This window comes from Balaenoptera acutorostrata, chromosome 1 (assembly GCF_949987535.1).
Source record: "Balaenoptera acutorostrata chromosome 1, mBalAcu1.1, whole genome shotgun sequence".
Lineage (NCBI taxonomy): Eukaryota > Metazoa > Chordata > Mammalia > Artiodactyla > Balaenopteridae > Balaenoptera > Balaenoptera acutorostrata.
The window spans coordinates 171,391,136-171,415,866 of NC_080064.1; the positions used below are offsets into that span (position 1 = coordinate 171,391,136).

A 24,731-nucleotide genomic window follows, 5' to 3' on the forward strand; every position below is an offset into this window, starting at 1 on the left:
GGACCTAATTAAACTTAAAAGCTTTTGCACAGCAAAAGAAACCACTGACAAAATGAAAAGACAAGCTACTGAATGGGAGAACATATTTGCAAATGATATGACCAATATAGGATTAATATCCAACACATATAAACAGCTCATACAACTCAATATCAAAAAAAAAACAGCCTAATTAAAAAATGGGCAGAAAAACTGAATAGACATTTTTCCAAAGAGGAAATGCAGATGGCCAAGAGGCACATGAAAAGATGCTCAACATCACTAATTATCAGGGAAATGCAAATCAAAACTACAATGAGATAACACCTCATACCAGTAAGAATGGCTATAAATGAAAAGTCTACAAATAAGAAATATTGGCAAGGATGTGGAGGAAAGGGAACCTTTGTACACTGTTGATGGGCATATAAATTGGTGCAGCCAGTGTGGAAAACAATATGGAAGTTTCTCAAAAAGCTAAAACTAAAACTACCATATGACCCAACAATTCCACTCCTGGGTATATATCTGAAAGAAACAAAAACACCAACTTGAAAAGATACATGCACCCCAATGTTCATAGCAGCATTATTTAAAATTGCTAAGACATGGAAACAACCTAAGTGTCCATTAACAGATGAATGGATAAAGAAGATGTGGTATATATATATGTGTGTGTATGTGTGTGTGTATATATATATATATATATATATATATATATATATACACACACACACACACACATATATATATACACACATATACATTGTGTGTATATGTGTATATATATACATATTCACACAATGGAATAAAAAAGAATGAAAAAGAATGAAATTTGATGGACATGGAGGGTGTTATGCCAAGTAAAATAAGTCAGACAGAGAAAGACAAATACTGTATGATATTATTTATATGTGGAATCTAAAAAATACAACAAACTAGTGAATATAACATAAAAGAAGCAGACTCACAGATATAGAGAATAAACTAGTGGTTACCAGTGCAGGGGCAACGTAGGGGTGGGGGGGTGGGAGGTACACACTACTGAATGTAAGATAGGCTCAAGGACGTATTGTACAACATGGGGAATAAAGCCAATATTTCGTAATAACTGTAAATGGAAAGTAACCTTTTGAATTGTATAAAAATAAAAAATTTTAAAAAACTTTCTGCCTGATATAGCACAACAAAGGTAAACTAGTAGTTAGAGGATCTGTCATCTAGTTTAGGTACTATTACTAATTATTTAAAGATCATTCTTTAGTTCACTTAGGCATTCATTTACTCATTCATTGAACTAACAGATAAAACTTATGGTAGGCCTTCTCTGAGCTGGACACCAGGGATACAATGATGAATAATATATGGACTCTGACTTCATAGTAGTTTACAGACACTTCTGGCAAATAATAGTTTTCTGGGGCTCAGGGTGTCTATCCTCATCTCTTATGCCTCCTTTTGCCCTCCAGGTGTATATGGAACAGTGTCTTTGCATATTCTGTCCCTTTTGCCTGAATGGCCTTCCCTTCCCACTCTCTCTGTTCCCCTCCAGACTAGGTTGAAATATGAATTTTATGGTAGAATCTTTTTTTTTAAATAACAGCTTTATTGACATAATTCACATACAACTCTCCCATTAAAGTATATAATTGAATGTGTTTTAGTATATTCAGAGTTGTGCAACCATCACCTTGATCAACACCCCAAAAGAAACTCCATACCCATTAGCAGTACTCCCCATTTGCCCCCAACCTGCTCAGCCCAAGCATCTATTCATCTTTCTGTCTCTACAGATTTGCCTATTCTGGACATTTCATATAAATCATACAATATGTTGTCTTTTGTGACTAGCTTCTTTCACTTAGCATAATGTTTTCAAGGTTCAGCCATATTGTAGAATGTATCAGTACCTCATTCTTTTCTATTGCCAACATATAGCTGTATAGACATAGATATAGATAATCACATTTTATTTATCCATTTATTAGTTGATAAACACTTGGGTTGTTGCCAGTTTTGGGCTATTATGAATAATGCTGATATGAACACTCATGAACATGTTTTTTTTTTTTTATAAATTTATTCATTTATTTTTGGCTGCATTGGGTCTTCGTTGCTGCCTGCGGGCTTTCTCTAGTTGCGCCGAGGAGGGGCTACTCTTCGTTGCAGTGTGGGGGCTTCTCATTGTGGTGGCTTCTCTTGTTGCAGAGCACAGGATCTAGGCACGCGGGCTTCAGTAGTAGTGGCACGCGGGCTCACTAGTTGTGGCTTGCGGGCTCTAGAGCGCAGGCTTAGTAGTTGTGGCACATGGGCTTAGTTGCTCCACAGCATGTGGGATCTTCCCGGACCAGGGCTTGAACCTGTGTCCCCTGCATTGGCAGGTGGATTCTTAACCACTGAGCCACCAGGGATGTTCCTCATGAACATGTTTTTACCACTGAGCCACCAGGGATGTCCCTCATGAACATATTTTTGTGTGGACATGTTTCATTTCTCTTGGGTATAGACCTAGTAGTAGAATTGCAGGGTAACTTTTGAGAAACTGTCAGACTATTTTCCAAAGCAGCTGCATAGTTTATATCCTGCCAGCAGTGTGAGGCTCCAATTTCTCCACATCCTCGTCAACACTTGTTATTATCTATCTTTTTGATTATAGCCATCCTAGCAGGTGTGAAGTAGTATCTCATTTTCGGTTTGATTTGCATTTCTCTGATAGCTAATGATGATGAACATCTTTTCATGTGCTTATTTGCCATTTGTATATCTTCTTTGGAAAAATATCTATGAAGATTCTTTGCCTGCTTTGGAAATGGTTTATCTTTTTATTATTAAACTGTAAGCCTGCTTTATACATCCTAGTTAACAAGTCTCCTACCAGATAGGTAATTTGTAAAAATTTTCTCCCATTCTGTGGGGGTTTTTTCCACTTTCTTGATGATGTCCTTTGAAGCACAGAAGTTTTTAATTTTGATGATATCCAATTTACCTATTTTTTTTCTATGGTTGCTTATGCTTTTGGTGTCATATCCAAAAAAACCATTGCCTAGTCCAAATTCACAAAGATTTATGCCTATGTCTTCTTCCAAGAGTTTTATAAGCTTAGCTCTTACAGTCAGGTCTTTCTATCTACTTTGAATTTATTTTTATATATAATATAAGGTAGGGGCCCAACTTCATTCTTTTACATGTGGATATCCAGTTTTCCCAGCACCATTTGTTGAAAAACTATTTTTCACCCATTGAATTTTCTTATTTTCCATGTTGAAAACTGATTGACTGTTGTGTAAAATCTTTTTGAATTCTCTCCCACCAAAGTAAGCTACCCTTCCACTGAGCCCTCATCTTATCACAGTCAACTTTCTCACCAGACTATAAGAGTTGTATGAGCAATACATATATTTTATTTTTCAATGCAACCCCAGTGCCTATTTGTTAGTGACACCTAATAGGTTACCAGTAACTATTAGTTAGATAAATGAATGCATTAAAATGAGGTATTAACTCTCAGCTTACTCACAGTCTAATCATTTACGAAATGAAGGGGCCAAACTAAGTCATTAAAGTCTTTTTGGCTCTCAGTACCCACCAAGCTACTGCCCTTTACTATCTGATGTCCTCCCTTTGATCCTTCGTATGAAGCCACTGAAACAAGGGAGACTAAAGATAAAAATTACCTTCATGAATTTTATTGCTACGTGGTTAGAAAGCATCTTCTGAAAAATGCCAAGCTATATTAAGTTACTCTTAACAACCAGCAATGGTTGGGGGAAACGGGGGTGGCGAAAAGGAGCTATAGCAATTACAGTTTTAAAAAATCCATGATTATGGATCCCTCCTGAAAATACGGATAGAGTATAATGATGGATCTGTGGTCATGTTGGCCCCTTCTAAGTTATAGTTGAATGTGAAGCAGAGTAAATAGAGGTGAAAGCCCAGTTGTTCTTAGTGTAAATGTCTTTAGAATGCCTTCTAAAATCTTTCTCATTTTCTCTTCCTACTTTGTTTTTTTCCTTTTCCTCTACTCTCCTTTTCTTGTTTTTATAACTGGAACAACTCAAGAGTCCTTTGTTCTCTCCTGGCTGATGAAGTAAGTCAAAGGTATCCTAAATTCAGCATTTAGAGACTTCAGGCTCTGCTCAAGAAAAGCCTGCTTATCAGTAAGTCACACTTCTTGTATTATGTATTAGTGAGATATATGTGCCATATATCTATATCTAAATATATATACACATACATACATATATCTGTATATATATACACACACAAAGATATCTGTCTTTAGATTTTTAAATATATAAATAGATAGTTGATTCATCATTTGCCTTAAATCCCCTTTTAGACCAAAACATCTGTCTCTTGATATATAAACCCTTAAACAGCTTCAATCACTGTACACACAGTGGACTTTCAATTACTTAGGGAAGAAACACTGACTCAGCCCTATTTTTCTATGATAAACGTAAGTGTAGAGACAAGTTGAAAATGACACCCTAAGGTTTCTAATTCAAATTAGGATATGACAATTACCTCTCAGTATGAGGTTATCATATTAAGTGAAGTAAGACAGAGAAAGACAACTATCATATGATATCGTTTATATGTGGAATCTAAAAAAATGATACAAATGAACTTATTTACGAAACAGAAACAGACTCACAGACATAGAAAACAAATTTATGGTTACCAAAGGGGAAAGCGGGGGAGGAATAAATTAGGAGTTTTGGATTAAAATGTACATACGACTACATGTACAGATAACCAACAATGACCTACTGTATAACATATCTTGTAAAAACCTATAATGGGAAAGAATCTATATATAACTATATATGTAGTTTATATATATATATATAACTGAATCACTTTGCTGCACACCTGAAACTAACACAACATTGTAAATCAACTATATTTCTTTTTTTTTTTTACTATATAATTATTTTTAATGTCCAGAGTTTACAATTCAAGGGCCAGAGCTTTCTCCCAGACTCAAGTTTATAATTGCTCAATTGGCTGGTGAGGCCAGTAGGGATACTTCTTCTTATCTAATTTGGTTTCTGGGAAGACTTCATTCAAGTCCTCAATGGTCATCTGATCAAATGGAATTATGTTCTTCATCTTCTCCAGCTCTTTCTCGTATTCCTCAATCCTGGTCTTAGAGAGAGACAAGAACTCAGCACAAATTTTCACATCTTTTTTTTCTTCAGCATCCACCTGGGCAGTATATTTATCCTCCGGCATAGGAAACTTCAGGGCATTAAACTTCTTCTGGAAGTCATCCACCAAGCCAGCCTTTGCCACACTGGCCTTGTAGTAAGCCCAGTCGATGGCAGGTGGCTTCTCAGGCAGAGCGGCCAACCTGGAGGTGAGGATCTCATTCCAGGATTTCAGGGAGTTAGCAACAGCCTTCTGGTTGTGGGGTATGATCTCCCCAAAAGGTACCCAGTCAATGGCTTTTAGAGCAAGTTTCCGTCCAGCCATCTAGAGATCCTTCACTGACCCCGGAGGCCCACAGTCCACAGCACCAAGAAACGGAAGTAATCAACTATATTTCAATAAATTTTTTTAAATGAGTGAATTCAGATTTCTATGCAGATAATTCTGAGCAAGTGAAAGAAGGACCCAAAAGAAAAGGTAGTACTTGCAATGATGGGACAATCTTTCATGTCAAAGAATTCAACAATTCTTTCTCCTCCATCTTCTTAAGATTTCCCTAAAAGTTTTTACCTCCCCCTTTTCCTTGGCTGCCACTCTCTCTAAGACACGAGCATTCCCTTGTACTTTATGGGGAACTTTCAACCACAGTTGACTCATGACTTCTGAAGCCAGGCCAATGCTATTACTTGCATGTTTTATTACCATGGTGGGGGGGGTGGTGATGGGGGTGGAGGGGAAGAAGAGAGAAAGAGAGAGAGGACGAATATGAATGAATATCAGAACTTCAGTTGTAAGTAGAGAGATTCTATACAGAAAAGAATTTTCTATTCTCCACAGGGAATGCCAAAAAGTCTCAGGGCAGTCAGAAAGCAGGCCAGAAATAAGGACACTGCTGCTTTCTTGTCTTTGCCCTAAAATCTAAATGTCCGTGTAAGTGATCCTCTTAAATACAGATGTTAACAACAAGAAGGGTTAAATTACCTTGACCATCTCTTAAGAATAGCAGCATGAAAATCTAAACATCTTGCAATTTATTAATAGTCATGAGCAGCCTGCAGTTATATCTAGAATCTCTGTCTAGGGCAGCCTCTCACACTGTACTCCAATGAGGGTCAGAGGAACATGCCAGGGATATGTGAAATCTCTAAGAGAATTAAAAACTTGTTCTCATTCTGATGATTAAAAAATCAAAATACAAAAAAATATGATCATATTCTAGGTCATCTAGATCCAGAATTGCCAAAGCATTTCATTCCATGGCTGTATTTATGAGAGCACCAAGGAAAAACTGAAAGTGAAAGCATTAACTATTAATGCCATTTTTCTCCAAAGGAGTTACCAATTTATTCCCAGGGGTCATGGGTTCACACAGATACAAAACTCTGACTGAGGGTATTTAATTCTGCAGGCTTCCTGAAAAGTGACTACTCTTCCAAAATACTACCTTGGGCAGTTTGCTGTTGTCTAAAATCCTTCCAATAGACCTTCATTCTTAATTCAGACTAGGACTTTAATCCTTATTGCAGATTAAATGGTATCTATCTTGTAATTAAATTCAACTGTTTAAAAGGCTAGATGTTTCATTGTTCTACTATTCATCATAATGAAAAGAATATAATCTAAAATTGATGACAGTAAAATTTCATTCTTATCATAACAGAAGTGTCATTTTTATAAAATCAGAGTGAATGGGAAATTTGGAATGACACTTGAGACTCCATGTAATTTTATTGATTTTATTAATACTTAATTCATAATTAAGAACAACAGAGAAATATCTCTTATGTTTCTGAAAACATAGGCATTTAGACATAAAGAAAACCTTAGCTTTCACTTATCCAAGCTTCTCATTTCACTGGGAAAGAAAATGAGGCTCTGAGAGGTTTGCTCAGGAAGTTAGCTGAAAAGTCAAATCAAGTCTTTGGACTCACAGTCCACAGGTAAAATATTACCCTGTACACTCTGTGTTTCACCTTCCATTATTAGTCATGTGGAAATATTCTACAAATTGTTAAAGTAACTGTCAATTCTTTTATTTCTAGAAAACTAATCCTACTTGATTCTAACACTGTTAATAAGAAGACATTTTGTTGTATGCCATCTGAAAATGATGTTGAAAATCTTAAAATCGTCTCATTACATAGAAAACACTACAAAGGAAACAAAAAACTTATGCAAATATTCCCAAAATATGATATGACTTCTGTGCCTGACTGTAGGACATGCGGCATGTTATATGTAGGCAATTACTTGGGATTCTGAACCTTATAGAAGACTTTTTTCTATGGGCAATCTTTTATAACAGAGACGTGGCACTTGAGATACTGAGGTCAGTGATACAAGTATGCTATGGAATCAAAAGACACATACATTCCTTGAACATCTCCTTCCCCTGCGTGTCTATCCCCATTCCTTTGCTCAAGCTGCCATTTTCCAACCTAAATGCCTTCGTCTCCCATCTATGGTGGGCAACATCCTTACCAACCTTCAAGTTTGTCGTCTCTCCTTCTCCTAAATCATCATACCCTTTGGTAGTTTGCTAATGATAGTTATTATGTTCTTTGACATATATTTATTTGCAAACCTGTCTTATATACTCCCTTTTCTAAGAACAGAAGTTCATTCTAGGCCAGCATAGTGCATGCAATATATGGTTATTGAGTTAAAAAAATGAGTGAAGTTTAGGGCAAAAGGATTCTAAATTTATAACAGTATCTGTTCTCTTCAAAATATGACTTATCACTTTCCTTTGAAAGTACACGTAAATGGCCATATTAAAGTGATCTATGAAGAGAAGGCAGCAACACATAAAATGCTTAAGATATTGTTAAGTGGAAAAAGTAAAAACCAAAATTACATCTAGGCTATGTTTACTACTTGAAAATATTATATATGCATATGGACAAAAAGTAGAAGGTAAAACAGAAAAATGAAAACAATTTGCTCTGTTGGGTGGTGGAATTATTGGCTTCTGTGAATGTGTCTATGTTTATACAATAAATATTTTTTTAAATGTATACATATGTAGTAATTAGTAATATTTATACTGGATATTGGTACTAATATTTATGGACTATAAAAAAAAAAGCATCTGTAGCTGTCCTATGTCTAATACCACTCAGTTTGCCGGCCTGCATGGAAACATATTCAAAGAACTGCTGCCACCTGGTAGTCACCAGAATTGCAGACTTGGTAATCAGAGAAGATAACCTGTAAGGTTAGAAGGCTGGGTCAACTTTTAAGGTCAAAATAAGCATGCACAAATTTTTTAAGGACCAAAATATGAATCATCCACTGAAATTGAAACACGGCAAAAATTGTATTTCTTTAGGACCAATAGTTGATGAATCTTATGACTTCCTTAAAACACAAAAATATTTCTTGACTTCACTTTACAGTTTTATATTCCTATCCAAAGGCACACATTTATTTCTAAATATTTATCCCATAAGGCGTATTATTTCTAAAAGGGCTTGTTTTGTTTCTTATTTGTGCCCTTATCTCTAAATAGCCCTATATTGCTACTTTCATATATATTGTTTCTGTGCATATTTGATTTTTTAAAAAATATATTATTATGGTGAATAGCATTATCATCTTTGCTGGAAAATCAAATGACTTTTTTGAACATATGAATTTCCATAGTGGTTTTATGAATGAGATATACATATACTGCCACCTAAAACCACAGCCCAAATCATTATTAAAGTTAATAATGCTAAATGCCCCAAGGATCTGTAACTTGGTATTATTCACTGGATTGATGTGGAACTGTTTCTTTGTTCAAAAAAATCAAACTCAATTTTTTACTGCTAATTTTCTGATCTTACAAACATAATTATAATCTTAAATGGAGAAATTAACTTTATATGGTGTTTTAGAAAAATAATAAGTTGATAACATTTTATAAAATGGAGATATTTTAAATTATTTACATAATCCTATTTGTTCCATTCAAGCATCACACAGCACAAGAACAAAAGAAGCTGATTTATTAGACATATGCCAGGGTGAAGAATTTTCTCAGAATTCTTGGTTAGCCTGTGATAAGAACACAAATTTATCTAAGTATGATGAACAATGCTTTAGGGCATACTTAGGGAAGATGCTATTTAAAAAAAAAAAAAAAGCTTTTATTGCATCACACACATGGAACCAGATTCTCCTTCTTATGGGCTGTAGCCAGCATGAAGTTCACACTACATTAATTTGCACTTGTCGATATGCTACTTTGCAAGTATTTTTAAGGCATGTTCAAATGTGTACTCTGTCTCTTAAACTAGAATATAAACCCCCTAAGGGCAGGACCTGGGTCTTCTAGTTATTACCCCACAGTGCCTAGCGTTCTGGTCTGGGCAGGCCAAGCCCTCTCGAATGGCTGTGGTCTGAGTGAGGAGCAGGGAAACGAATGTGCTAAGCCTCCAGCACTGAAAGACGGTGTGAAGAACACTGGAGAGCAACTCTGTCATCACCAGGACCAAGTGATTACATGTACTAACGGCATGCCCAAGTGGCCCAATCCCAGTCATTTTTTAGAGATAGAAGTGAGACTGCAGGTGGTAGTTGGATAGTTTCTGAAGTCTAGCTCTCAGAAGCCATCCATTATCTCAATATATTCCCCAAAAGCCTTCTGAAGAGAGTATACAGCATTACAGACACATAAGAGAGAACAGAGACGAACGGGATTTTTCTTTAATCTGTAGTTGCTAAATTACGAGTAGAAAAGACAAATATCACTACTAGCCAGTTTAACACATACAGTGAAATATTCCTAGGATGTTTCCAGAATCAAATAAAAGACAATGGACCTCAGAGGTCCATTAGTTGGGTCTTTAGGTAAAGCATATTACTGCTACCGTTTAAAACTAAAAATTTCAGGGAAGAAAGTTCCATGGCCTGTTGTAGCAATCTATTTCAATCTTCTTACTGTCAGAAAGTTATTTCAGGCTGCTGTGATTTCCAGTTGCTGTGATTAAATCTCTTTGTTCTTATTCTTTCCATACTAAAGATTGAGAACAGGTGTTTAACTTTCTCCTTGAAATTATCTGTCAAGTCCTTAAAGATAGTGAAGCAATGCTTTAGTCTTCTCTAAGTAGAAAGGTACAATTCTTCAACTTTTATTACTTTTATTTCCCTGGCCTTACGTAGGACTTACCTTTAGGACGTGTTGGGCTTCCTCTCATATTTACACAAAGCCATACAAAATAGCTGTATTACTCCCAACAATCTAATTCATTCAACTGAACTTAGGAAATAACTCCTGTGTTGATACAGTCCACATTTTTTAATGTCAGCATTAAAGTGTGGAGTCATACTGCTGTAGATACAAGCAACACTCAAACCTTTTTTTGTGCTAATTTTCTAGCCAAAATTTTCTGATCTATTTCTTTTGTATATGTGCTCTAGCCTTAAATGTTTGCTTTGATTACCCCCTTCAGGTAAATTTGAACTTCAACGTTTCCTACTCAGTATTAGCCACAACTCCAAAGTTGTAACTTACACAATACTGACAAGAAAGTCTTTTTATCTCTGAAAGAAATTGAACCAACCTAAAAATTTTGTAATATAAAACAATTTATTTATGTATATGTGTATTCCCATCCAAGCCAGTTTTTAAGCCATGTGCCACTAATAATAAGATAATAAGACTATAACCAATCATATACTCACCTGCTGATGCCATTAGATGATTAAGAGACCAGGGATCAGGCACATTTTCTGTATTTCAAAATACTCTAAAACCATTAAGTTATAATTTAAGATTGATGAGTCTTCAATCTCAAAACTCCACACTCTAGCAGGGCAGGGGAAACAAAGTTTTATCTTTATACTCAGGGCAGGGGTTGGCAAGCTTTTTCTCTAAAGGCTCAGATAGTAAGTATTTCAGTCATGGTGGGCTATGGGGGTCTCTGCCACAACTTCTCAGCTCTGCCTTTGTAGCAGGAAAGCAGCCGTAGACAATACATCAACAAATGAGTGTCGCTGTGCTCTACTACAACTTTATTTGTAAAAACAGACTGCAGGTCAATTTGGCCCATACGCTGTTGCTGGCCAGTCTTCTTTTACAGATACAGGACACCTGCGCATGTTAAACACGCACTCATATCTGCATATGTAAGTAGGAGTATGCATTAGCACACCAAATCTGTCTGCCTATCCCCATAGCTATGGTGGCTTCATGGTCATGTGATCAGTGTGCTCATACAGGGCCCTGTGTTTAGAAGGACCCTGAACTTGCAGTTTAATGCTCTGTGGTCAACGTCTTAAAATTCTTAGGAATTTTATATTGGAATTTGTGTTTTATAGGTGAAGTCTGATGGTACAATGGAAACCCCACTCACATCTGTGGTCTTGTCTCTCCACTGACTCATGGCAGCCCTGGGGCACTTCTTGGACACTTGTTCCCTTCCAGCTTCCTCTTCCTGGCCCCTGCCTTGGGACCTTGCTGCTCTCCATGTTGGGTGGGACCAGGTCATGGCAGTGTTAGGGGGAGGCATTTGTTCTGCCGTTATCCTTTACCTCTGGCGGGAGCCTGGATGTGAGCCTGGGAAAGGTTGGGTTGAGTGTGTACACCCCTAACGCCTGAGGGTAGGGCATGGAGTTGACTATCCCTCCTCCCGCCTGGCAGCACTACAGCACACTCAACGGACTCAGCGTGGAGCCTCTGCCCACCCTGACCCCTGTGCCAAGTGTCTCCCTGTGTGGAGGCTGCAGTCTCTAGGGGGCTGCCCAGCTGACCACCTTGGGATGGAGAAGACTGACTCTCTCCCCTCCCCTCCGGGGCATGGTGTATAGGTTCTGTGGCTAGTGACATGGAGAACCTAGAAACCATGGATTCATCTGTACACCCAGTCATGGGGCACCTATGGGGGTCTGCATTCCCCCACCATGAATATCCCTGTGCTGGAGGGAGTCCAACATTAAATAGCAAATAAAAACACCATGACATTCAGGGGGAGGGAGAAGGGGAGAGAGAGAGAGAGTGAGAGAGAGAGGAAAGGCTGACTGCAGGAGAAAGGAAAACGTTTTGTAATTCAGTACCTTTAACATCACTTTTTTCCTGCTTTTTGAACAAAGGGCCCTGTGTTTTCATTTGGTACTAGGCCCTGATCAAAGAATCAAAGGCTGTAAAGAATCATCTTCTGAGACTCATCTACCAAAATGGAAGCTAATAAAGAAAATTCCACTTATGCATCACTCATTTCAGAGTCAGCTAACCTTCATACCGCCAGGGTAATAACAGGTTTCCTGTAGCCTTCCTAAATCTTAAATGTAAGGCTCTGAAATTAATTATGTATTTTGGATTTCAGACTAAGGGGCTCCTTTCAGAATATGATGATTGGGGTTGCTGCAAGGTAGCTATTTCCTCAGATAGTTTGCTACAGGATTAACTCATTTCCTTAGAATGGTGATGAGGTACCTTATAAATATAAAGCACAATCAAAACATTATGCATGAAATTTATTGATAACAACAAAGAAAGTTGAAATTTTTCTAAGATTTCCCTTTATTTCCTATTAAAGAAGGTAATACCATAACATTCTAACATACAAAAACGTAGATTTCCCTGATTTGAATAAACTAACTGTAAAACAAACACCGTAGAGATGGTATTTGAATATGGGTTGGGCATTATATGATATTAAAGAATTATTAATATTTTTAGGTATGATGATGACGTAGTGATTGTGACAAAAATCCTTCATAGATGCACGTTGAAGTATTTATGGGTAATAACATAATGTCTGAGATCTGCTTTACATACTTCAGCAAAAGCAGAAGAGAGGGAAGACAGAAGAGGAAGAGAAGATGGAGAAGAAAAGGATGACAGGGATGGCAAAGAAGATGAAGATGACAATGAAGGTGAAGATGAAGGAGAGAAAAAATTGTGAGGTAGATGGAATAGGATTGGCAAAATGAGAAGCCTAGGTGATGGAGATGTGGGGATTCATTATAATAGTCTCTTTATCTTCATATATGTCTTTAAATTCCCATAATGGAGTGTGTGTATGTGTATAACTGTTGTCTACAAAAAAATTTCTAATAAAAATCAGGGCACAGATTTTTCATTCTCCTTCATAACAAATGTCTTTTCTTTTTTTTTTTTTTAGTGTGAGAAGCATCCTCTGAGGCTGACAGGAGCTCTCTAAACTGAAGAGATACAAAGGAATTGATGGGAAGGATAATCTGCCCATCAGTTCCTAACACAATAAAAAAAAAGAAAAGGAGAAAATGGGAGGAAGAGATTGCCATTGTTACTCTCCTAACCTTTCCTTCTAATTATGCCAGAGTCAAGGCTTGGGTCACAAGGAAAATGATTTGGGTGGTCAACCATTTGCCCTATTTTGTATACATCAAAAAGCTCTTGTTCTCACCACATTCCAATCTGACAGATTCCCATCTACTTTAAAACTGTAAGAAGCCAGATTAACAAAAATATAAATAAAATGACTATATTACAAGGAACCCCCTTTTTTGTAAACACAGAGATAGCCTTCTTGTTATTCTGAATTGCATGATATGTAACACTTTAAAAGTAAAATACGCTTTATATTATTATAAGTACTTCAGATCAACATTCAACATGCCCAGCTTTTAAAAGTTAAATGTAAATTTCTCTCTTGAGTGCAGATGGTGGCCAAGCAAAGTAGCTCTTCAGTCATAAAGACAGAAGGTCAGGTCATGGCTGAAAGACCAAAGAACAATTGCTGCTTTGCTACTCCAGATCATCAATGGAATGAGACACCACTACTTTCTTTTTTTTTGAAACTGTCTATTCAATACAAAATAGTTACAAGGAGTACCTATAAGATTTCCTCAAATTATGTCCAAGAAAAAATAGTAATAAGCACATCACATCTCTGACGTCCTAAAAAGGCACATCTCTATCTAAAAATAATACTAAAATCATTATAAAAACTGTCAATGTTTCACTATTTAGCAGGAAATATTTACAAATGAAAACTGCTCCTTTTATAATCCTGCAACTTTAGCCTCCACCTCATTAGTGGTTAATTAAAATGAGATATAGCACTAAAAGACAAATATTACGAATACTTCTACACACATTATTCATTTACAAGGGATATTATAATCTTATTATTCCTATAGTGTTCTTTCTCTCTAGAATATTAAAATGTAATTTTTAAATAACTCAGAGACTCTTCCTTACTGTATTTTTCCAGTTAGTCCAAAATGTTATGCTGGCAGATGCTACAGAATAACAGAAAAGGTATATAATAATGCTAGTGAGCATGCCAATATGATACCTTTTTTAAAAAGTCATATAATATATCAGAAAAGGAAAGTTCTGTGTTGGTTAGTAATCCTAGATCTTCAGTTCCTGATAGAAAGGATTTTTAATTCCACTATCAGGCACGCCCCCAACTGGATGGAATGAAATATCAACAGTTTCATTATTTGTACATGTTAACAAGGAAAATTCTTCTGAAAATTTAAAACTTGTTAGAACACTTTGAATATAGTGATACAAAAGCATAATTTGATTTTGGTTGTTTAGATTTTAATTTAATGCCAGGGATTTCGGCTACAACTTGAAAAACTTTTTGTACTAAATTTCATTATCACTTTCATTTTCAATACTTTTTCCCAATTGCCTTTGCATCATTTGCATAGGAGAGTTGATTGGGTTGAAAGGGAGATATGTTGGAAAATACGGTAAAAAGTGTTGAACTAGAAATATATTTCAAAAAAATTTACTTAGGGCTACCCACTTTTAAACCATAGTGATTTCTTTAAAATAATGACACTAAGAACTCAGTCTTATTTTAATTGAATAGATTTCTCAACCTGCTTTCACTAAATAAAAAGAATGAAAGCGTTCAATGTTCTGTACTATAACAAAATTAGAAAATCAAAGTCAGCCTATTAGAACTGCCTCTCTAAAAACTTTATCCACGTTGTCAATTAAAATTGAAGTATCTACATGATCTCAACAAAGATATAATGTAAAACATCTGTTCAAACTGAAATTGAAGTAAGTAGCAGTTTTTTTCCTAACATTTCCAATTTTACTGTATTTAGGTTTCCTGAGCAAACGTATTCATGGTTATCTTAGTTAAAACTGGTTTCACTCTGCCAACGATCAAGTTGATTGACATATTTACATATCAACTCATCTCATCTCACAAATTTTAAACTTTTTCACTTAAAATTGGATTCAAGTTGGCATCTTTAAAGAACTTTATGTACATATATTTTAGGTTCAAAATGAACATTAGAACATTTTCTTTTACTTTTGTAAGTAATAGATACACATATCCAAATGTATATTTATGACCTGTCAGATTGTAATTTCATATGCATGCAGTTGTATTCTCACAATTTCATGTGAAAGGTGATAATTTTAGGCAACTGTAGATGAAATTCTTTTAACAGTATAAATTGGATCATTCCATTAGTTAGAAACAATATAATAGAAATAAATGACTTAGGAATAAAACCACAACCATTTCAGAAAAAAAACATTAGTTATGTCTTTAATTGCTGCAGTTACGCTTGTATCAAATCTTACCTGATCTTTAATTTCAAGATCCCTTTTAGTTTTTGTTCTGTACTCTCTGTGCTCCTTTTCTGCCTCATCCTTCTCCATTTTGGTTTTATTCAATTGATAGCGCATTTCTCCACACACCTGTTAGATTATAAAAACTAGATCAATAGCTGCTGGAATCTACCAGGCAAGGCCTGCAATTAGATCTTTTGGTGCCCCCTAGAGGTCATATAAATAAAATACAATAGAACTTTTCTAAGAATGGCATTTTCTATTAGCATATTCAATATATTCTGTTAAGATGTGGAGGCAATATCAGATGTTATTGAGTCTTACAATTTCAAATGACAGATAAAGAAATGCATAACCAGGGAATTTAAGTGATATATACAAGATTTTTCATGTAAAATAATAGTTTCAATTGCATATTATCATCTAAAATGCACTATCATCTTGCTTTTAACTAGGTAAAATTATTAATTAAAATATTAAGCTATGTCATTATTCATTCAAATTGTCATGGTTATATAGACACTCTATATTAAAAACTTTCCTTTAAACTCTTTATCAGTTAGGCTTTTATTTAAGGAAATTTATAAAGGTATTTTTCTCTCTGCTAATAGACTATATTATCAATATTTAGGAGTAGAGTATTACCCAGCCTGTACTTACCGTAGGCTTTGCAGATTATGTCAATCTTACCATGCACAATACTATGTATTTAAATTAAGAAAGTTAAAAGTCATAGACTGCAAGTAAGCCCCCTCTGCTTTTAAAATAACTATGGCATTCAACATAAAAGGAAAATATACATGTAAGTGAAATGACTTTAACATATTGTTAAATAATAAACACACTCAGTATCTTAAAATTGCATATCATTCTTTATATAATCTTTTTTTTCAATCCAGGGCATCTACAGACAGATAAATACACTTGGAAAATATAATTAGCAGATAAATCTAAATAAAGAAGTTATGAACTTTTGAGATAACTGAGAACTTGTAGAGAGATCAAGTAATACACACATCTGCTAAGTCAGCTTCTAAGTTACAAATACAAGTTTTTAAAAATCATGTATCATCTAATGGCTATATCTGCTTGAGACTTTGCAATTTTGGTAGTTCTCCAAAAATGATCATTAGAATTTTAGAAATTAGTTTCATCATTATTGAAGTATTAGAACCTTATAAAACCTATATGCATTTCCTGTGTTCAAATAAAAAATACGTTAAAAATAAACTAATCTGTGTTCAAAAATTATAGTGACAAGACAGAAGTCAGTAAGCTTCTCCCCAGTGACCCTCAAAAAGCTAAAAAAAAAGAATAAAATTACACAAATTGTATCTGAAATTCAAATACCTTCAATGTGCAAGAGTTAATCCTTCCCCTTTCAAAAATATTAGTAATTCACAAAAAGTTACTAAAGCTAAATAAAATTTAAAAATTAAGAATTACAGAAAAAAAATAGAGGAGCCCTAATTGACTTTCTTCACTATTCCAATCTATTTGATTTACATATAGGAATAAAATTTAAAGACCCCAATTATAATACCAGAACATAACAGTTATACAACCATGGTGTTTAAAACCCAACACCGGTACAAAATTATTATACATAATAAATATCTAAGCATTAGGTCCTGTTTAAAATGACTGTACCCCTTAATTTTATTTTTAAAGTTTCCTTGCCTCACTAATTTCAGTTTAAAATGCATTTGCTAAGTTTATCTGTAACACTTAAATTTCATCTAAAATAAATGAACAAATTAAATTTAACTAGAATTATATTATCCCAGGGTTGGAAGCAGGCTTAAGGCACTCCTCTGATGCTTGAGTCCTTTTGGACAGTTCTAAAGACAAGTAATCATTCTTTACTGTACCATATTTCAACAGAAAGTTCTCTCCTTATAATGAACTGAAAATCCTCATCATAGCTTTCACCCATCAATCCAGGTTAACCATTTCCATCTCTCTGCATCAGTTCCCTTACTTCTACCCCTACCTCCACAAAAACACATCAATTATATTGGCAAATATGATATTTTAAGCTTCTACACTAGCTAGCTTGAATTTTAGAAAGCAAATGAAGAACTATATAAATTCAAGGAAAAAAAAGAAAAAATAGGTTTCCTTTCCTAATATATATTAAAGTTAATTTAAATTACTGAGTTATAAAACAATAATGGCATTAAAAATGTGTCCAAATTTAGGAAAATATGTTGAGAAGTAAAATGCAGTATGAAATGGGTATGCATTTTAATAAAATTATCTGTGTATGTATTGATGAAAAATAAATTGATTTAATTTATTACATCATGCATGTCCATATTTAGTTACTTAGTTTTAAAGCAATGATTACTGAAATCTACACAGATTTCTAGTGTTTCTTAAACATGTACCTTAGCCAGTTAAGACCATTAAGCATTTTAGTTCTTGGTTCACAAGTTTGTGATGCCCATAGTGCAGACACGGTGATACCACAGTGTAAAGTATAAATTTAAGGACCAACAGAATAAGAAGTTGTAGTATTAGAATCTTGATTTTAGAGAACAGGTCTGAAAGGAATGAGAGATGGAGAATTATGTTAAGCACACTTTTCATGTTATAAATAAATACATGTCTTTTAGTATTATTGTGAAGACCAAACTTATGCAAAAAATTACTCCTAGTTGACTAATTCAGATGTACAAGTTTTATCAAGTATTCAATAATTAAAGTAATAAAACTTGTTTATTTACAAGTCTGTCTCAGCAACTTAATCCTTAAGCTCTTTGAGGACATTATTTGTGTCTAATTCATCTTTGTATTTGCAGCACCCAGAAAAGGGCCTGCTGACAATAAGTAAATGTTTGCTGAATGACCGTTATGTGGACCTTAATTACCCTGAAATAACAAAATTTTTATACTCCAGACTTCTTTTTGAGCTTTTTACACTAGGAAAAAATTTTCAACTAAAATATTTAAGTAATTAGTAAACTAAAATCTCTCTTTGTACCTTTGTGACATCCATTTCCCGGGAAGTAAGCTGGTTTTGAATTTCCTCTAGTTGATTAACAGCTGAAATCTTCTCTCTTGTAATCTTTTCCACCTGAACCTCCAGTTGGGCAATACTCTGAGATAGGGTCAACATCTGTACGAGGAAATAAAAGTCCTAAATGATAATGTCATTTGACAAAAATATTTTAAATATCTTGAATTAATAAAGTCTCAGCGTGGCCACTGGGTTCTCTCTGTAAGTCATTTCTCTGTGGATTGGGTATCTCCATTGCTCTGCATTCTCAATTCATCTCCCTTGACTATCACCTCACGTAGTTACTTTTCTTTTTTTTCTGGTGGTGAGAACTTTTAAGATTTGCTCTCTTAGCTACTTTCAAATACACAGTACAGTACTGTTAACTATAGTCACCATGCTTTTTAAATATTAAAAATAGAATCAATCAGCAGATATTTATTAAGAAACTTCCATATGCTATACTAACCCTGTAAGAATACCAAAGTTTTATGTCCTTTAAGAATTTCTAACCACCTTATAAAGATATGCCCAATATCTGAAAAATTCAATAAGAATATAAAATAGTATTTTCAAAAAACACGAAGTATTTTAGTAATTTTGTACTATGGTAGACACAAGAATAAAGGTGCTGAATTTATCCTCCATGTTAAAATATATTTCAAATTTTCTTGATATATTATTTATCACCTAAAATTATTTACATGCACAGTACGTAACACATCACACTGTTTTTAGTTGTCTGTTTCCTCATTAGACGAAGTTCCTCAAGAGCATGTTCCTCAAGAGGTATATGTTTAATGTTTGATGAATGAATGAATCATTAGAATAAATGGCTTTTCTGAGGGACTCTATGGATATCAGGTTCTTAGTTTTTCTTCCCAGGGTCAGAAATGTTTTCTAGACCTTAGACTTAACCTTTATAGTTTTTGGTTTGCAGTTACATTTTACTCTGCTCCAGTAGGTCAAACTTTTCTAAGCTATTAATTTCTCATTTGTATTAGCAGTTTTAAAGTGATGAAGAAATGCTACCTTGCCCCAGATCAAAATATATGGGATAGCTATCAGTTTTTAATCAGCTAAAATAAAAACTGATAACAAATTTGAAATAATATTTGAAATCTATCATTGTACACTAACATGGGTGTGAATTCAGTTTTACAACTGAAATCAATAACTAAAATTTTGTAGTAAAAATCAAGATTACCTTTGTCAACTAATTAAAATTGACAACATGAAAATAATGAGCCCTAGTAGCTATTTTCTAATTTAGACGGTAGATGTATTAATTAACATTCCTGGGGATTGTGGAGAATTGTACATTTAACTTATGGCTGTTTACATGTCTTTCTTTCATCAAGAGATTGGCTACAAATCTAATTTGCACATAAAATTACTTTTACTAATACCAAGCTACAAACTATCCTTATGCAGATTACAATCTGAAAAAAAAATTAAGGTCAAAAGAAGTTAAATGTAACAAATCAAAAATATTAATTGAATTTTCTTAATTTAAAAATTCAAGTTCATGAGTAAGCATATTGTGAATATGTAATTATAGCTTTTCTGGAACCATACAACCATAACAAACTTTAATTACCAGCTACTAAAAACCATATATTACTTATTTATGTGGATCTATGGTAAACATATTAATATTATGTGGTATTTTTGAAGTACATGGGCAGACATTTATTTTGCTAATGGTAAATTCTGAGTCAGTTTCTATAGCATGTAACAAATCACACACCTTCCATATGATTCCTTCCCTCTGCCACCCATCACTTCATTCCTCTGCCCACTACCTGTCTGCTCCCTTCTGTCACCCACTTCTCAAGGCCTCCCCTCCTGTTGTCACACCTTCTTTTTCCCCATGCCCACCATCTGGAAGTCAACATTACACTGCAGGAGCTTCTCCATCCACATCTGTTGCAGGGGCAGAAGTAACACAGACAGCTGCAACACTGCTGGATGTCCAGGGTGTTGACATCAGATAAGTCCTTTAAACTTTGACAGGGGCAAGCAAGAGACAAGGACACCCAGGATGGGAGAGCTTGATAGAAATCTCTACACTAAAGCAGTCCCTAGTGTACTGAACGTGGTATAAAGTGGCATTCCTCATTAAAAAGGTACAAGAGTTAAGGATTCTAGCAATGGGCTTATCAAGGGAACCAACTGAGAAAATTCACAAACCACAGGGGGCATTCAATAAATAGATGATTGAAGGACTGATTGAACGAACAAACTTAGTGGTTTAGTGCAACCAAAGACCATTACTGATGCCAACAGGCAAACTCACAGCAAGTACTGTTCATGGGGGAATGATTCAAAATCTGTCTAGGTAGAAGGCATCTGCTCTCCTAGAGCTTCCCACACAAATGAAATTTTTAAGCAGTAAGAAGAAAGGAAAGAAGAAAAATAATAAAAAGAAGGAAAGAAAATCTACAAGTCTCACGAGCATTCCTACCACTAGGAAAGCAGGGACGTCTGCTCCAGCACTAAGCATGAGAACTTACAACGTTATGATTAATTGTTCAGACTCCCTATTAAATTAACTTCCTGTGCTAGGCAGTGTGATAATTTTCTCTTTTAATTCCCTTTGGAAAGGAATGTATTGGATTAACTTTCAGTTGAAAAAATGAAAACTTAAGTAATGTTCCCAAGTTCATTCAAGCTAATAAATAAAAAGTAAAGCTGGACTTTATATTAAAATTTGTCTGCTTTTACTAACACAAAGGTCCAAGAAATCTACCCAATAGAGCTAATTCTCTCTTTCACTAGAGTAAGAATAATAGCCACAAGCTAAAATTGTTAAAGGGTCTAACCTAAGCCAGGTATTATATTAGGTACTTTCAAAACATTATCTCATTTAATCCTATCAATTCCTTGAGTAGATCAACCAAGGATCTACTACTCTGAAATTTGGAGAGGTTAAATGAATTGTTCAAGGTCACATAAAGGTCAAATTGGATTCAACACTAAATCCTTTTACTTCAGAGCTTCTTTCTGCCATTTTCTGTGAGAGTACTTGCTTCAATGCTAGGATCGGGGCTTCCCTGGTGGCGCAGTGGTTGAGAATCTGCCTGCTAATGCAGGGGACACGGGTTCGAGCCCTGGTCTGGGAAGATCCCACATGCCACGGAGCAGCTGGGCCCGTGAGCCACAATTGCTGAGCCTGCGCGTCTGGAGCCTGTGCCCCGCGACGGGAGGGGCTGCGATAGAGAAAGGCCCGCGCACCGCGATGAAGAGCGGTCCCCGCACCGCGATGAAGAGTGGCCCCCGCTTGCCGCAACTGGAGAAAGCCCTCGCACGAACCGAAGACCCAACACAGCCAAAAATAAATAAATAAATAAATAAATAAGAAAATCCTTAAAAAAATAAAAAAAATAAAAAAAAATGCTAGGATCACTTTCAGCTCTTTATTCATACATCTTTATTTAGGGCAGGATCTTCAGATTAAATGTCAAATAAGGCTTAATGGAGGCAAAAAGAAAAAAAGGACTCAGACTCAGAAATGCATTGTAGGACTTCCCTGGTGGCACAGTGGTTAAGAATCCGCCTGCCAGTGCAGGGGACATGGGTTCGATCCCTGGTGGGGGAATATACCACATGCCACAGAGCAACGAAGCCCATGAGGCATAACTACTGAGCCGGCACTCTAGAGCCCGCGAGCCATAACTACTGAGCCCACGTGCCACAACTACTGAAGCCCACGCGCCTAGAGCCTGTGCTCCGCAACGAGAGAAGGCACTGCAATGAGAAGCCCGCGCACTGCAACAAAGAGTAGCCCCCGCTCACCACAACTAGAGAAAGCCCGCATGCAGCAATGAAGACCCAATGCGGCCAAAAATAAATAAATGAATAAATAAATTTAAAAAAAAAAAGAAATGCATTGTATTTCTGTTGCCACTTTCATTCATGAAATAATTATCAGTTTAAGAAAGTTATACATAAAAGCACCTGGAATATTCCCTGGCACATTTCAGACTTCCTTTATTTCTTCTTATCAGGAATTCTCATCAACATATTTTTACATAGTAGAACTACTCAGCAAGGCAAAAGATTCCACTAAACAACCCAGGAAAAAAGTCTCCTAGGCATGAACGGTAGCTGATCTTTGCTCTTGATGCCATTCATTCTCTCTCTCAAAGCTCAGCTTGCAACTTTACCTCCCTCCATACCTTACTCATGTTGGTACATCTCCCCCACACTCTGCATTTCTAAATCCTGCCTGTTTTTTTGAAGCTCAGTTAAAATGCCACCTTCTCCACCAAGTGTTCCGTGATCTCTTGCAGACAGAAATCTGTTCTGATCCTCTGAACTCTCAGTATTTTAGTCATGCCTTTCCAATGGCATGGGGCCTTCTTCCTTCCATTTGTATTCCCCTTGTATTCATTCAATAAATATATACTGAACACATTTTATGTGGGAGGAATGTGGCAATAAGGCAATAAGGATGTTAACAAACCATATATGCAAGGGAATCATAGTAAATTAGGGGAGATAATTCAATAAGACTTTGCAATAAATTGAGTTATAGAAGCCCATAGGAGGGACTCCCAAAAATTTATCATTGGGAGACCGTGAGAAGATGGTATCGAGAACTCTGAAGGATCAGAGAGGCCAGAGGAAGATTCCTCTAGGCAATGGGGGTGAGGTGGGGGGTGTGGGGATGGGAGGGGAGGGGCAAAGCCCTGAAAAATCCTGAAATGAAAAAATAGTATGGCAGACTGGCATGTTTGCACATTTGAGGAAGTGCAAGTAGATCAGTACGGTGGTAACACAAGGAAGAAAAGAGAAGGGAGATGAGACTGGAGAACGAGAGAGAGGGAAAAAATGTACAATCTTCATGCTATAGTAAAAGATCCTAAATTTTATCCAAGGGGTTATAGAGAGACAAGAAAGGATTTTAAAGCAAGAGACTGACATACTGACGTGTTCATTTTAGAAAGATCATCCTTGGATCTTTGGGTAAGAGAACAGATAAGGAGGTGAGACCAGAAGCAAGGGGCTTCTACCACTTGGGGCTGCAGGAATCACCCAAGGGTAAGATATAGAGAGCAGTGGGATGGAGAGACAGGGCAATGTAAAATCAGTAGGGGCCTGAAACTCTAGAACTTGGTGACTTGATGTACAGGGTGAGGGAGATGCAGGAAACAAGGATGACAGCAAGATTTCTGAGTTGGGCAAATGGATGAATGAATAGTAGTTCTACTATGAGAGGGAAGATGGGAAGTGAAGCTGGTTTGGGAGCTCACTAGAGAGCTAAGGATTTAGGAATCAATACCATATATGTGAAATTAAAGCCACAGTAGTGCTAAAGACATCTAAATCTAAAGCTCTCTGCTAAACTCTAGAACCTCCTATCAAGGTGCTTTCTGGATGTGTCTCCTTCATTATCTCAAAGGCACCTTAAACTCAGAGTAACCTAAAAGGCACACATCATCATTCTCCCAAATCAAGAATATGATTCAGAGAAATCAAAGAAACAGAACCTTTTAAGGAGAATAGGAACAAAAAAATATTCACTAAAAATAGCACAAGGAGGTCTCCAGTGAACACAGCAATGGTAATTTCATTGGCTATGGGCACAGAAGCTGAAATGTAGTGGGCTGAAGAGTGAATGAGCAGTAAGAAAATGAAGACAACATGTATGGACAAATCTTTCAAGAAACTTGACTATTAAGGGGAAGAGTAAGGAGGGATATGGAATTACTAAGGTGGCTTCCAGCCTTGGCCGCACATTGGAATCACCTGGACAATTTTTTAAAATACTGACCCTTAGATCCTACCCTCAGATATTCCCCCATAATTCGTTTGGGATGCAGATTGGGCAATGAGAGTTTTGGAACTTCTGTGTAGCCAAGATTGAGAATGACTGGATTAGAAGAAAGATTGTTTCTTTCAACAGGTGAGAGAAATTTGAGACTATTTTCCTGGTGATAAGGAAAAGGCTATAGTGAAGGACAAAGGTTGAAGATTCAGAAGAGAGTGGGGAACTAATGGAAATAGGTCCCTGAGGTGGTAGAAGAGGATGGGATTCAGAGCAAGAGGAACGGATTAGGATTAAGCCAC

At 35.9% G+C, this 24,731-nt stretch overlaps 2 protein-coding genes across 6 annotated transcripts in view; both read right to left on the reverse strand.

The window, feature by feature from the left end:
• SDCCAG8 (SHH signaling and ciliogenesis regulator SDCCAG8) overlaps window positions 1-24,731 on the reverse strand; it is a 261,877-nt gene that overhangs the window by 150,458 nt on the left and 86,688 nt on the right. For all 5 annotated transcript variants that reach the window (XR_009008858.1, XM_007182438.3, XM_028166594.2 and 2 more), the window contains exons 11-12: window positions 18,642-18,776; window positions 15,668-15,784 (exon numbers count right to left, since the gene is read on the reverse strand). Coding sequence is in view for 4 of the 5 variants with exons in the window: in XM_007182438.3 (XP_007182500.2) it covers window positions 15,668-15,784; window positions 18,642-18,776 (252 nt within the window). In the remaining variant the exon portion in view is untranslated. The remainder of the gene's footprint in view (window positions 1-15,667; window positions 15,785-18,641; window positions 18,777-24,731) is intronic.
• On the reverse strand, window positions 4,888-5,506 carry LOC102998539 (ATP synthase subunit d, mitochondrial-like). Its single transcript, XM_057550168.1, has one exon. The coding sequence runs from the start codon at window positions 5,455-5,457 to the stop codon at window positions 4,972-4,974; it is 486 nt and encodes a 161-aa protein (XP_057406151.1). The 5' UTR covers window positions 5,458-5,506; the 3' UTR covers window positions 4,888-4,971.

Bases quoted from the DNA above. Each gene is read 5' to 3' on its own strand.
- LOC102998539 (XM_057550168.1), bottom strand. From the start codon at position 5,457: ATGGCTGGACGGAAACTTGCTCTAAAAGCCATTGACTGGGTACCTTTT.